Source organism: Notolepis coatsorum (genome assembly GCF_963971535.1).
Source record: "Notolepis coatsorum genome assembly, chromosome: 17".
Classification (NCBI taxonomy): domain Eukaryota; kingdom Metazoa; phylum Chordata; class Actinopteri; order Aulopiformes; family Paralepididae; genus Notolepis; species Notolepis coatsorum.
This window is the reverse complement of record NC_140181.1, coordinates 40,093,749-40,107,996: the sequence shown is the minus strand read 5'-3', so window position 1 is coordinate 40,107,996 and position 14,248 is coordinate 40,093,749. Positions and strand designations below refer to the sequence as shown.

The 14,248-nt window shown below is 34.0% G+C and overlaps 1 protein-coding gene across 1 annotated transcript in view; it reads left to right on the top strand.

The window, feature by feature from the left end:
* prf1.3 (perforin 1.3) overlaps positions 1-11,664 on the top strand; it is a gene marked incomplete at both ends in the record, with an annotated part of 41,450 nt that extends 29,786 nt beyond the window's left edge. Inside the window, 2 exons of the mRNA XM_084333429.1 lie at positions 9,721-9,914; positions 11,394-11,664. Of these exons, the coding sequence (XP_084189555.1) occupies positions 9,721-9,914; positions 11,394-11,664 (465 nt within the window). The remainder of the gene's footprint in view (positions 1-9,720; positions 9,915-11,393) is intronic.
* Positions 11,665-14,248: the final 2,584 nt, after the last annotated feature.

The window sequence follows — 14,248 nt, the reverse complement described above, 5'->3', positions numbered from 1 at the left end:
TAACATTATACTATCTTCTATTGTATTTTATGGACATGGTACTAACAGTTATACTGTCTTCTACTATTTTTTATTGGCATGGTACTAACAGTTATACTGTCTTCTATTAGATTGTATTGGCATGGTACTAACAGTTATTCTGTCTTCTATTAGATTTTATTGGCATGGTACTAACAGTTATACTGTCTTCTATTATATTTTATTAGCATGGTACTAACAGTTATACTGTATTCTATTATATTTTATTGGCATGGTGCTAACATTATACTATCTTCTATTGTATTTTATTGGCATGGTGCTAACAGTTATACTGTCTTCTATTATATTTTATTAGCATGGTACTAACAGTTATACTGTCTTCTATTAGATTTTATTGGCATAGTACTAACAGTTATACTGTATTCTATTAGATTGTATTGGCATGGTACTAACAGTTATACTGTATTCTATTAGATTGTATTGGCATGGTGCTAACAGTTATACTGTATTCTATTAGATTTTATTGGCATGGTACTAACATTTATTCTATCTTCTATTAGATTTGATTGGCATGGTACTAACAATCTATATTCTATTAGATTGTATTGGCATGACATGATACTAACACTTCTACTATCTTGTATTAAATTATATTGGCATGGTACTAACATTTATTCTGTCTTCTATTGTATTTTATTGGCATGGTACTAACAGTTATACTATCTTCTATTGTATTTTATTGGCATGGTAAAAACAGTTATTATGTCTTATATTAGATTGTATTGGCATGGTACTAAGAGTTCTACTGTCTTCTATTATATTGTATTAGCATGGTACTAACAGTTCTAAAGTCTTCTATTATATTTTATTGGCATGGTAGTAACAGTTCTACTGTCTTCTATTAGATTTGATTGGCATGGTACTAACAGTTCTACTGTCTTCTATTAGATTGTATTGGCATGGTACTAACAGTTCTATTGTCTTCTATTGTATTTTATTGGCATGGTACTAACAGTTCTACTGTCTTCTATTGTATTTTAATGGCATGGTACTAACAGTTATACTGCCTTCTATTATATTGTATTGGCATGGTACTAACAGTTATACTGTCTTCTATTTGATTGTATTGGCATGGTACTAACAGTTCTATTGTCTTCTATTGTATTTTATTGGCATGGTACTAACAGTTCTACTGTCTTCTATTGTATTTTAATGGCATGGTACTAACAGTTATACTGCCTTCTATTATATTGTATTGGCATGGTACTAACAGTTATACTGTCTTCTATTTGATTGTATTGGCATGGTACTAACAGTTATTCTGTCTTCTATTGTATTTTATGGACATGGTACTAACAGTTATACTGTCTTCTACTATTTTTTATTGGCATGGTGCTAACACTTGTTCTATCTTCTATTAGATTGTATTGGCATGGTACCAACACTCTATCTTCTATTAGATTGTATTGGCATGGTACTAACAGTTATACTGTCTTCTATTATATTTTATTAGCATGGTACTAACAGTTATACTGTATTCTATTCTATTTTATTGGCATGGTGCTAACAGTTATACTGTCTTCTATTATATTTTATTAGCATGGTACTAACAGTTATACTGTATTCGATTATATTTTATTGGCATGGTGCTAACAGTTATACTGTCTTCTATTATATTTTATTAGCATGGTACTAACAGTTATACTGTATTCGATTATATTTTATTGGCATGGTGCTAACAGTTCTACTGTCTTCTATTAGATTTTATTGGCATGGTACTAACAGTTATACTGTCTTCTACTATTTTTTATTGGCATGGTACTAACAGTTCTACTGTCTTCTATTAGATTTTATTGGCATGGTACTAACAGTTATGCTGCCTTCTATTATATTTTATTGGCATGGTACTAACAGTTCTACTGTCTTGTATTTGATTTTATTGGCATGGTACTAACAGTTATACTGTCTTCTACTATTTTTTATTGGCATGGTACTAACAGTTATTCTATCTTCTATTTGATTTTATTAGCATGGTACTAACATTATACTACCTTCTATTGTATTTTATGGACATGGTACTAACAGTTATACTGTCTTCTACTATTTTTTATTAGCATGGTACTAACAGTTATACTGTCTTCTATTAGATTTTATTGGCATGGTGCTAACAGTTATACTGTCTTCTATTAGATTTTATTGGCATGGTACTAACAGTTATACTGTATTCTATTAGATTTTATTGGCATGGTACTAACAGTTATACTGTATTCTATTAGATTTTATTGGCATGGTGCTAACAGTTCTACTGTATTCTATTAGATTTTATTGGCATGGTACTAACATTTATTCTATCTTCTATTAGATTTGATTGGCATGGTACTAACAATCTATATTCTATTAGATTGTATTGGCATGACATGGTACTAACACTTCTACTATCTTGTATTAAATTATATTGGCATGGTACTAACATTTATTCTGTCTTCTATTGTATTTTATTGGCATGGTACTAACAGTTATACTATCTTCTATTGTATTTTATTGGCATGGTAAAAACAGTTATTATGTCTTATATTAGATTGTATTGGCATGGTACTAAGAGTTCTACTGTCTTCTATTATATTGTATTAGCATGGTACTAACAGTTCTAAAGTCTTCTATTATATTTTATTGGCATGGTAGTAACAGTTCTACTGTCTTCTATTAGATTTGATTGGCATGGTACTAACAGTTCTACTGTCTTCTATTAGATTGTATTGGCATGGTACTAACAGTTCTATTGTCTTCTATTGTATTTTATTGGCATGGTACTAACAGTTCTACTGTCTTCTATTGTATTTTAATGGCATGGTACTAACAGTTATACTGCCTTCTATTATATTGTATTGGCATGGTACTAACAGTTCTACTGTCTTCTATTAGATTGTATTGGCATGGTACTAACAGTTATTCTGTCTTCTATTTGATTGTATTGGCATGGTACTAACAGTTATTCTGTCTTCTATTGTATTTTATGGACATGGTACTAACAGTTATACTGTCTTCTACTATTTTTTATTGGCATGGTACTAACACTTGTTCTATGTTCTATTAGATTGTATTGGCATGGTACCAACACTCTATCTTCTATTAGATTGTATTGGCATGGTACTAACAGTTATTCTGTCTTCTATTGTATTTGAATGGCATGGTGCTAACATTTATTCTGTCTTCTATTAGATTTTATTGGCATGGTACTAACAGTTATACTGTCTTCTATTATATTTTATTAGCATGGTACTAACAGTTATACTGTATTCTATTATATTGTATTGGCATGGTGCTAACAGTTATACTGTCTTCTATTATATTTTATTAGCATGGTACTAACAGTTATACTGTATTCTATTATATTTTATTGGCATGGTGCTAACATTATACTATCTTCTATTGTATTTTATTAGCATGGTACTAACAGTTATACTGTATTCTATTAGATTTTATTAGCATGGTACTAACAGTTATACTGTATTCTATTAGATTTTATTGGCATGGTACTAACAGTTATACTGTATTCTGTTAGATTGTATTGGCATGGTGCTAACAGTTATACTGTATTCTATTAGATTTTATTGGCATGGTACTAACATTATACTATCTTCTATTAGATTTGATTGGCATGGTGCTAACAGTTATACTGTATTCTATTAGATTTTATTGGCATGGTACTAACAGTTATACTATCTTCTATTGTATTTTATTGGCATGGTAAAAACAGTTATTATGTCTTATATTAGATTGTATTGGCATGGTACTAAGAGTTCTACTGTCTTCTATTATATTGTATTAGCATGGTACTAACAGTTCTAAAGTCTTCTATTATATTTTATTGGCATGGTAGTAACAGTTCTACTGTCTTCTATTAGATTTGATTGGCATGGTACTAACAGTTCTACTGTCTTCTATTAGATTGTATTGGCATGGTACTAACAGTTCTATTGTCTTCTATTGTATTTTATTGGCATGGTACTAACAGTTCTACTGTCTTCTATTGTATTTTAATGGCATGGTACTAACAGTTATTCTGTCTTCTATTTGATTGTATTGGCATGGTACTAACAGTTATACTGCCTTCTATTATATTGTATTGGCATGGTACTAACAGTTCTACTGTCTTCTATTAGATTGTATTGGCATGGTACTAACAGTTATTCTGTCTTCTATTTGATTGTATTGGCATGGTACTAACAGTTATTCTGTCTTCTATTTGATTGTATTGGCATGGTACTAACAGTTATTCTGTCTTCTATTGTATTTTATGGACATGGTACTAACAGTTATACTGTCTTCTACTATTTTTTATTGGCATGGTACTAACACTTGTTCTATGTTATATTAGATTGTATTGGCATGGTACCAACACTCTATCTTCTATTAGATTGTATTGGCATGGTACTAACAGTTATTCTGTCTTCTATTGTATTTGAATGGCATGGTACTAACATTTATTCTGTCTTCTATTAGATTTTATTGGCATGGTACTAACAGTTATACTGTCTTCTATTATATTTTATTAGCATGGTACTAACAGTTATACTGTATTCTATTATATTTTATTGGCATGGTGCTAACAGTTATACTGTCTTCTATTATATTTTATTAGCATGGTACTAACAGTTATACTGTATTCTATTATATTTTATTGGCATGGTGCTAACAGTTCTACTGTATTCTATTAGATGTTATTGGCATGGTACTAACAGTTCTACTGTCTTCTATTAGATTTGATTGGCATGGTACTAACAATCTATATTCTATTAGATTGTATTGGCATGACATGGTACTAACACTTCTACTATCTTGTATTAAATTATATTGGCATGGTACTAACATTTATTCTGTCTTCTATTGTATTTTATTGGCATGGTACTAACAGTTATACTATCTTCTATTGTATTTTATTGGCATGGTAAAACCAGTTATTATGTCTTATATTAGATTGTATTGGCATGGTACTAAGAGTTCTACTGTCTTCTATTATATTGTATTAGCATGGTACTAACAGTTCTAAAGTCTTCTATTATATTTTATTGGCATGGTAGTAACAGTTCTACTGTCTTCTATTAGATTTGATTGGCATGGTACTAACAGTTCTACTGTCTTCTATTAGATTGTATTGGCATGGTACTAACAGTTCTATTGTCTTCTATTGTATTTTATTGGCATGGTACTAACAGTTCTACTGTCTTCTATTGTATTTTAATGGCATAGTACTAAGAGTTATACTGCCTTCTATTATATTGTATTGGCATGGTACTAACAGTTCTACTGTCTTCTATTAGATTGTATTGGCATGGTACTAACAGTTATTCTGTCTTCTATTTGATTGTATTGGCATGGTACTAACAGTTATTCTGTCTTCTATTGTATTTTATGGACATGGTACTAACAGTTATACTGTCTTCTACTATTTTTTATTGGCATGGTACTAACACTTGTTCTATGTTCTATTAGATTGTATTGGCATGGTACCAACACTCTATCTTCTATTAGATTGTATTGGCATGGTACTAACAGTTATTCTGTCTTCTATTGTATTTGAATGGCATGGTGCTAACATTTATTCTGTCTTCTATTAGATTTTATTGGCATGGTACTAACAGTTATACTGTCTTCTATTATATTTTATTAGCATGGTACTAACAGTTATACTGTATTCTATTATATTTTATTGGCATGGTGCTAACAGTTATACTGTCTTCTATTATATTTTATTAGCATGGTACTAACAGTTATACTGTATTCTATTATATTTTATTGGCATGGTGCTAACATTATACTATCTTCTATTGTATTTTATTAGCATGGTACTAACAGTTATACTGTATTCTATTAGATTTTATTAGCATGGTACTAACAGTTATACTGTATTCTATTAGATTTTATTGGCATGGTACTAACAGTTATACTGTATTCTGTTAGATTGTATTGGCATGGTGCTAACAGTTATACTGTATTCTATTAGATTTTATTGGCATGGTACTAACATTATACTATCTTCTATTAGATTTGATTGGCATGGTGCTAACAGTTATACTGTATTCTATTAGATTTTATTGGCATGGTACTAACAGTTATACTATCTTCTATTGTATTTTATTGGCATGGTAAAAACAGTTATTATGTCTTATATTAGATTGTATTGGCATGGTACTAAGAGTTCTACTGTCTTCTATTATATTGTATTAGCATGGTACTAACAGTTCTAAAGTCTTCTATTATATTTTATTGGCATGGTAGTAACAGTTCTACTGTCTTCTATTAGATTTGATTGGCATGGTACTAACAGTTCTACTGTCTTCTATTAGATTGTATTGGCATGGTACTAACAGTTCTATTGTCTTCTATTGTATTTTATTGGCATGGTACTAACAGTTCTACTGTCTTCTATTGTATTTTAATGGCATGGTACTAACAGTTATTCTGTCTTCTATTTGATTGTATTGGCATGGTACTAACAGTTATACTGCCTTCTATTAGATTGTATTAGCATGATACTAACAGTTATTCTGTCTTCTATTTGATTGTATTGGCATGGTACTAACAGTTATTCTGTCTTCTATTTGATTGTATTGGCATGGTACTAACAGTTATTCTGTCTTCTATTGTATTTTATGGACATGGTACTAACAGTTATACTGTCTTCTACTATTTTTTATTGGCATGGTACTAACACTTGTTCTATGTTATATTAGATTGTATTGGCATGGTACCAACACTCTATCTTCTATTAGATTGTATTGGCATGGTACTAACAGTTATTCTGTCTTCTATTGTATTTGAATGGCATGGTACTAACATTTATTCTGTCTTCTATTAGATTTTATTGGCATGGTACTAACAGTTATACTGTCTTCTATTATATTTTATTAGCATGGTACTAACAGTTATACTGTATTCTATTATATTTTATTGGCATGGTGCTAACAGTTATACTGTCTTCTATTATATTTTATTAGCATGGTACTAACAGTTATACTGTATTCCATTATATTTTATTGGCATGGTGCTAACATTATACTATCTTCTATTGTATTTTATTAGCATGGTACTAACAGTTATACTGTATTCTATTATATTTTATTAGCATGGTACTAACAGTTATACTGTATTCTATTAGATTTTATTGGCATGGTACTAACAGTTATACTGTATTCTGTTAGATTGTATTGACATGGTGCTAACATTATACTATCTTCTATTAGATTTGATTGGCATGGTGCTAACAGTTATACTGTATTCTATTAGATTTTATTGGCATGGTACTAACATTATACTATCTTCTATTAGATTTGATTGGCATGGTACTACTACTAACAATCTATATTCTATTAGATTGTATTGGCATGACATGGTACTAACACTTCTACTATCTTGTATTAAATTATATTGGCATGGTACTAACATTTATTCTGTCTTCTATTGTATTTTATTGGCATGGTACTAACAGTTCTACTATCTTGTATTAAATTATATTGACATGGTACTAACAGTTATTCTGTCTTCTATTAGATTTTATTGGCATGGTACTAACAGTTATACTATCTTCTATTGTATTTTATTGGCATGGTAAAAACAGTTATTATGTCTTATATTAGATTGTATTGGCATGGTACTAAGAGTTCTACTGTCTTCTATTATATTGTATTGGCATGGTACTAACAGTTCTAAAGTCTTCTATTATATTTTATTGCCATGGTAGTAACATTTCTACTGTCTTCTATTAGATTTGATTGGCATGGTACTAACAGTTCTACTGTCTTCTATTGTATTTTATTGGCATGGTGCTAACAGTTCTACTGTCTTCTATTATATTGTATTGGCATGGTACTAACAGTTATGCTGCCGTCTATTATATTGTATTGGCATGGTACTAACAGTTATACTGTCTTATATTAGATTGTATTGGCATGGTACTAACAGTTATACTGTCTTCTATTAGATTGTATTGGCATTGTACTAACAGTTCTACTGTCTTCTATTGTATTTTAATGGCATGGTACTAACAGTTATACTGCCTTCTATTATATTGTATTGGCATGGTACTAACAGTTCTACTGTCTTCTATTAGATTGTATTGGCATGGTACTAACAGTTCTACTGTCTTCTATTAGATTGTATTGGCATTGTACTAACAGGTATACTGTCTTCTATTAGATTTTATTAGCATGGTGCTAAAATTATACTATCTTTTATTGTATTTTATGGGCATGGTACTAACAGTTATACTGTGTTCTACTAGATTTTATTGGCATGGTACTAACAGTTATTCTATCTTCTATTAGATTGTATTGGCATGGTACTAACAATCTATATTCTATTAGATTGTATTGGCATGACATGGTACTAACACTTCTACTGTCTTGTATTAAATTATATTGGCATGGTACTAACATTTATTCTGTCTTCTATTAGATTTGATTGGCATGGTACTAACAGTTCTACTGTCTTCTATTAGATTTTATTGGCATGGTAAAAACAGTTATTATGTCTTATATTAGATTGTATTGGCATGGTACTAAGAGTTCTACTGTCTTCTATTATATTGTATTGGCATGGTACTAACAGTTCTACTGTCTTCTATTGTATTTTAATGGCATGGTACTAACAGTTATGCTGCCTTCTATTATATTGTATTGACATGGTACTAACAGTTCTACTGTCTTCTATTAGATTGTATTGGCATGGTACTAACAGTTCTACTGTCTTCTATTTGATTTTATTGGCATGGTACTAACAATTATACTGTCTTCTATTAGATTGTAGTAGCATGGTACTAACATTATACTATCTTCTACAATTTTTTATTGGCATGGTACTAACACTTGTTCTATCTTCTATTAGATTGTATTGGCATGGTACCAACACTCTATCTTCTATTAGATTGTATTAGCATGGTACTAACAGTTATTCTGTCTTCTATTGTATTTGAATGGCATGGTACAAACAGTTATTCTGTCTTCTATTAGATTTTTTGGCATGGTACTAACAGTTATACTGTCTTCTATTAGATTGTATTAGCATGGTACTAACAGCTCTACTGTCTTCTATTGTATTTGAATGGCATGATGATGGTACTAACATTTATTCTGTCTTCTATTAGATTTTATTGGCATGGTACTAGCAGTTCTACTGTCTTCTATTATATTGTATTAGCATGGTGCTAACATTATACTATCTTCTATTGTATTTTATTGGCATGGTACTAACATTATACTATCTTCTATTGTATTTTTCTGGCATCGTACTAACAGTTCTACTGTCTTCTATTAGATTGTATTAGCATGGTACTAACAGTTATACTGTCTTCTATTAGATTGTATTGGCATGGTACTAACAGTTATACTGTCTTCTATTAGATTGTATTAGCATGGTACTAACAGTTCTACTGTCTTCTATTAGATTGTATTAGCATGGTACTAACAGTTATTTTAGCTTCTATTATATTTTAATGGCATGGTACTAACAGTTATACTGTCTTCTATTATATCTTATAGGCATGGTACTAACAGTTCTACTGTCTTCTATTATATTCTATTAGTATGGTACTAACAGCTCTACTGCCTTCTATTAGATTTGATTGGCATGATACTAACAGTTATACTGTCTTCTATTATATTTAATTGGCATGGTCAACCCCCCCCCCCCCCCCCCCTCTCCCATGGCCAATTTTAACCATTAATCATCTTGTGTGTCACCAAGCCCGGCGTGGCCCGTCTGATTGTGACGGTGATCCGAGCCGCCGGCCTGAAGGGCGACTACTTCACCAAGACGGACGCCTATGTCAAGGTGTCCTACGGTGGACAAGCGATGGTGACGAAGGTGATATGGAACAACGACTTCCCCTACTGGAACCGCAAAATGGACTTTGGAACCGTGGTCCTGACAAGAAAAACGTGAGTCCGTCATTCTTCATTCTTCCTCTCCAGGTAGAATGGGAAATGTGCTTACTGTCTTCTCCAGAGTCAAACAAGAAGATAGATACCATTTTCCTTTGTGCATTCTGTAGAAAGCTATCCAGCTGCAAGCTAGCCTAGTGTAGCACACATTTATAGAATTTGGTATCTATCTTCTGGTCTGACTCTGGGGAACACGGTAATCATATTTCCCATAATGTTGCCATGTTCCTTTAAATTGAGTTTTAACTCACACATTAACTCATTCTTTGTGGTCTTATATACCGTTGTCATCCTCCCTTTCATGCTCTCGGCACCTGCACTTTCTCTTGTGCACACACCGAATAATCAGGCTGCTTCTTGTCACACGCAGCTATAGTATAGTCTCTTATTGTGTTTATTGGTTGATATTGCCCATCAATGAATTCAGGCTATTGGATATTTATATCTAAGAGTTCAATTAAATTATTAATCATATTATAGACTCCATTTCTCTCCCAGTCACATATGCATGTAATTATTATATTTATTATATTTTATGGGCACATACCAAAAGCATTACAATAAAGGTGCTACATTCTGGGATCCCTCCTTCCATTTGCCAATCAACCCAAGACAAGCAGGAGGGCCACATACCTTGATCTTGAGGGCCACTCATTTTGGCAAAACTATAGCAACTATGTCAAAAAACGCATAGGGAATTACCCTGAATAAATGTATAGTTTTTATGATTACATTTCTGTTTCGTTTTTTTATCTAGTAAATATAGTGATATAATTATTTATACATTCATGTGACATAACTAGCATAGATATTCTGATTGATGATGTACAAGCAGTTTTACACAAGGAAACCAGGCAAACCAAAAATAGGGAAGAAAATGTCAGAGGGGAATGTTATGTTATGTTTGTACATGATGCATTTACAATGATCACTTTAGCGAGACAAGACAAGGCTTTAATTCTGGGAGGAAAGGCAAAGCTTTGTTTACAATGGCTCCTTGCTGCCCTCTAGTGGTCAGAATATAATTATTGCAGCTTTAAGCTCTCACATTAAGATCTTAGATAAGATAAGGTGAGATAAGATACTCCTTTATTGCTCCCCTTGTGGAAATGTGGGCGTCATAGAAGCATGGGGGGGGGGGGGGTACAGGTACGGACATGGTAATAGTACAAGACATAAATATAGGCAATACAACTATAGTAAAGATACAAAATTTGCAGTGTAAACAATATAATTAACTCTGAATGTAAGAATAGGAGCAAGTAAGCAGTGTAATCAAAGGTGCAGATGAGGGTGGAAAAGGAACAATATAATAATGGCAAATATAGTACAAGAAAAAAAATTTAGGGAGATTTTCTCAGCTGGTTTGCCACAGCAATCCTATAACAGCCCTGTTATCATATTAGCGTTGTGTAGGTAACCTTTCCCTCCTTCTCCTCTCTTTTGTCTTTATTAATTCCCTTCTTTCCCCAACAGCTCTGTGCGTTTTGAGGTGTGGGACAGGGACAACGGCCAGGACGATGACCTGCTGGGGGGGGGCAGTGTCATCCCTACCCGGGGTCAGCTGACCCAGAAGAGCTACACATTGAACCACGGCAAGCTCTACGTGTCTCTGTCGGTGGTATGTGGCCCCAGCCTGACGGGGGAATCTTGTGAGAAGTATGCCGACTCGCAAAGCTCTCAGGGCATTCTGGGATATGTGCAGGAGGACCGGGAGGGGGGCTTGGAGAAGCCCACTCTTCTATAGGAAGTTGACAGTGTTAATAATAATAATAATAATAATAATAATAATAATAATAATAATAATAATAATAATAATAATAATAATAATAATAATAATAATAATAATAATACATTTAATTTGTAGTGCACTTTACATTTGGAACCAAATCTCAAAGTGCTACAGATGTCTGCCATAGAGATATCTGCCATAGAGATGTCTGCCATAGAGATATCTGCCATAGAGATGTCTGCCATAGAGATGTCTGCCATAGAGATGTCTGCCATAGAGATATCTGCCATAGAGATATCTGCCATAGAGATATCTGCCATAGAGATGTATGCCATAGAGATGTTTGCCATAGAGATATCTGCCATAGAGATGTCTGCCATAGAGATGTCTGCCATATCGATGTCTGCCATAGAGATATCTGCCATATCGATGTCTGCCATAGAGATGTCTGCCAAAGAGATGTCTGGCGTCACTCCAATACAATGCAGCTGAATGGCACTCAGTTTGTGTTACGCAAAACAGCAAAGAAATATATGTGGACAAATGTGTCCCAAAATGGCTGGAAAGGTTTAGGCTTCAAACTATTCATATGAGTAAAACTTGATGTATTTTGTGTATTTCTGGCTTGTAGGCTATTTGTATTTCTGGTTTGAATAAAGATTTATACAACATTTATTTCCAAACGTGTGTTGTGATTGGACGAGAGACATTCCATGAGTGGTTATAACCACAGCTTATTTGTTGTTGACAAAGGGTGAGTTCATACACAATCTGACGCTTTGATTAAAATAAAGAGCATTCCGATTCCATTGGAACAGAGCACAAAAAAGAGAGGTTCAGATAACAGATGTGATGTAGGAGAAATTAAATAGATAAATGTCTTTGTCAGTTACATGTTTGAGCTCATACTCCCTGTGGCAGTCGTGAAAATAAAAAGTTGTGATCTGGTTATTTTAATTTTTGCAGAGTGTCAGCTAGCATGTTGAAGTATAGCCAGTTAGCTTGATACCATTAAGTAGGCTATTGTGAACATTAGAACGCTCCATTGCCCCTACTGCTTGGCCAGATCGGCTTGAGCCTGATTGGCTCTCTGAATGCTTTGAGAGGGCTCTGAATAAACAAACAGGAAATCTGATGCACTCTGAATTTATAATGGTCCTGTTTGTGCCAATTTACAAACAAAATAAAGCATTGGTCTTTGTGTGTGCAAGGATTATTAAAAAAAGAAAAAAATTGTATAAAAGCAATTGATTACTGTAGTAATTAACACTAGTGCTAATATCCATGTACAGCACTCCCCCATGTATGTTGTTTAAAGGAGGAAGGAGCTTCTATCCCGAGGCCATCAGGATGCTCAATGACAATGACACTATGTAACACCAACCCATCATCTACACACACTGCACACACATCCACATGTACACACTCAATTTAAACAAACACTCACCTTACCACTCACTTTATTCACTTTAGACACTTTAACACACTTTATATTTATCTATTATTAAAGAGATTTGCACTACATTCATACCTCATTTGCACCCTACCTGTTGTGAAGGATCAGATTAAACCGAATATATGTATTTATTTATATATATATATTTAAATAGTATTTGTATATCGTTTGATATCCCCTGTATATTCCTTGTACAATATGCACTGAATATCCCTTTAGTCTACTAAACAGCCCATAATAGTTCATTCTACCATTGGACGAGAACCTGGCGCCAGGTTGCCATACCCCTAGGTTCAAGTTCAATCGTGCCGCCCAACATGTCGTGGCAAGCCCCGGTTCCGCGTAGGAATACGTCTGGCGAAATACGAATGGTACTATTTGTTCATAGCGCATATATATATGGCGCAAGTAAAGTAGAACTTCCTTTTTAGTCCAGTTCTTTACCCTCCAACAGAGTGACAGACGCGAAGCCTCACCCACGACGCACGTGTGGTGTAGTAAGGCCTACTTGGCCTCAGAATAGGCATTGAGATATCGTGTGGATTAATAGTTGAATAGTCATAGTTTGGCACTATACCGTCGAGTTGGACGTATTCTATTAAGCTAATAATAGTCTATTTATGTATGGTGCATCGTTCGGTTAGAGTTATAAAGTTATCAGTACCCCCATCGTTCCTGACGTTATCTGGACGCTTAACCAGGCTGGGCAGACCCCTAGTGGTGCTTGCATCCGAGGAGCTCCGGGCCAGGGCGACTGGACCTGTATATTGGATTACTCTACCCGGACGACGGCGAGCCTTCCACGGCTTGGATTATGCTTTGGGTGCTTTGATTATTCCATGGATAACGGCCAACACTGCGGAGTGTTGGAACTACCCCCCGGAGAGGACTCCAGGTGAGACGGCGCTCTACACCAGTGAGGTCGCCTCACGTCTCTCCGTTGTGGACCGGCAGCTACCGGCCACCAGAGGGTCCAGCTGTATTTGTCTGCGGACCGAGGTTCTGTGGGCACCGTGTTCAAGACTTTGAATTCTCCCAAGAAATCGTCGGCCAGATGGGATACCGCCAGCGGCTTCTCTAACCCCCCCTCCTACTGTCTTACAACCAGCGGGACCCCCCCCCCCCCTTAGTGTATCCAGCTAT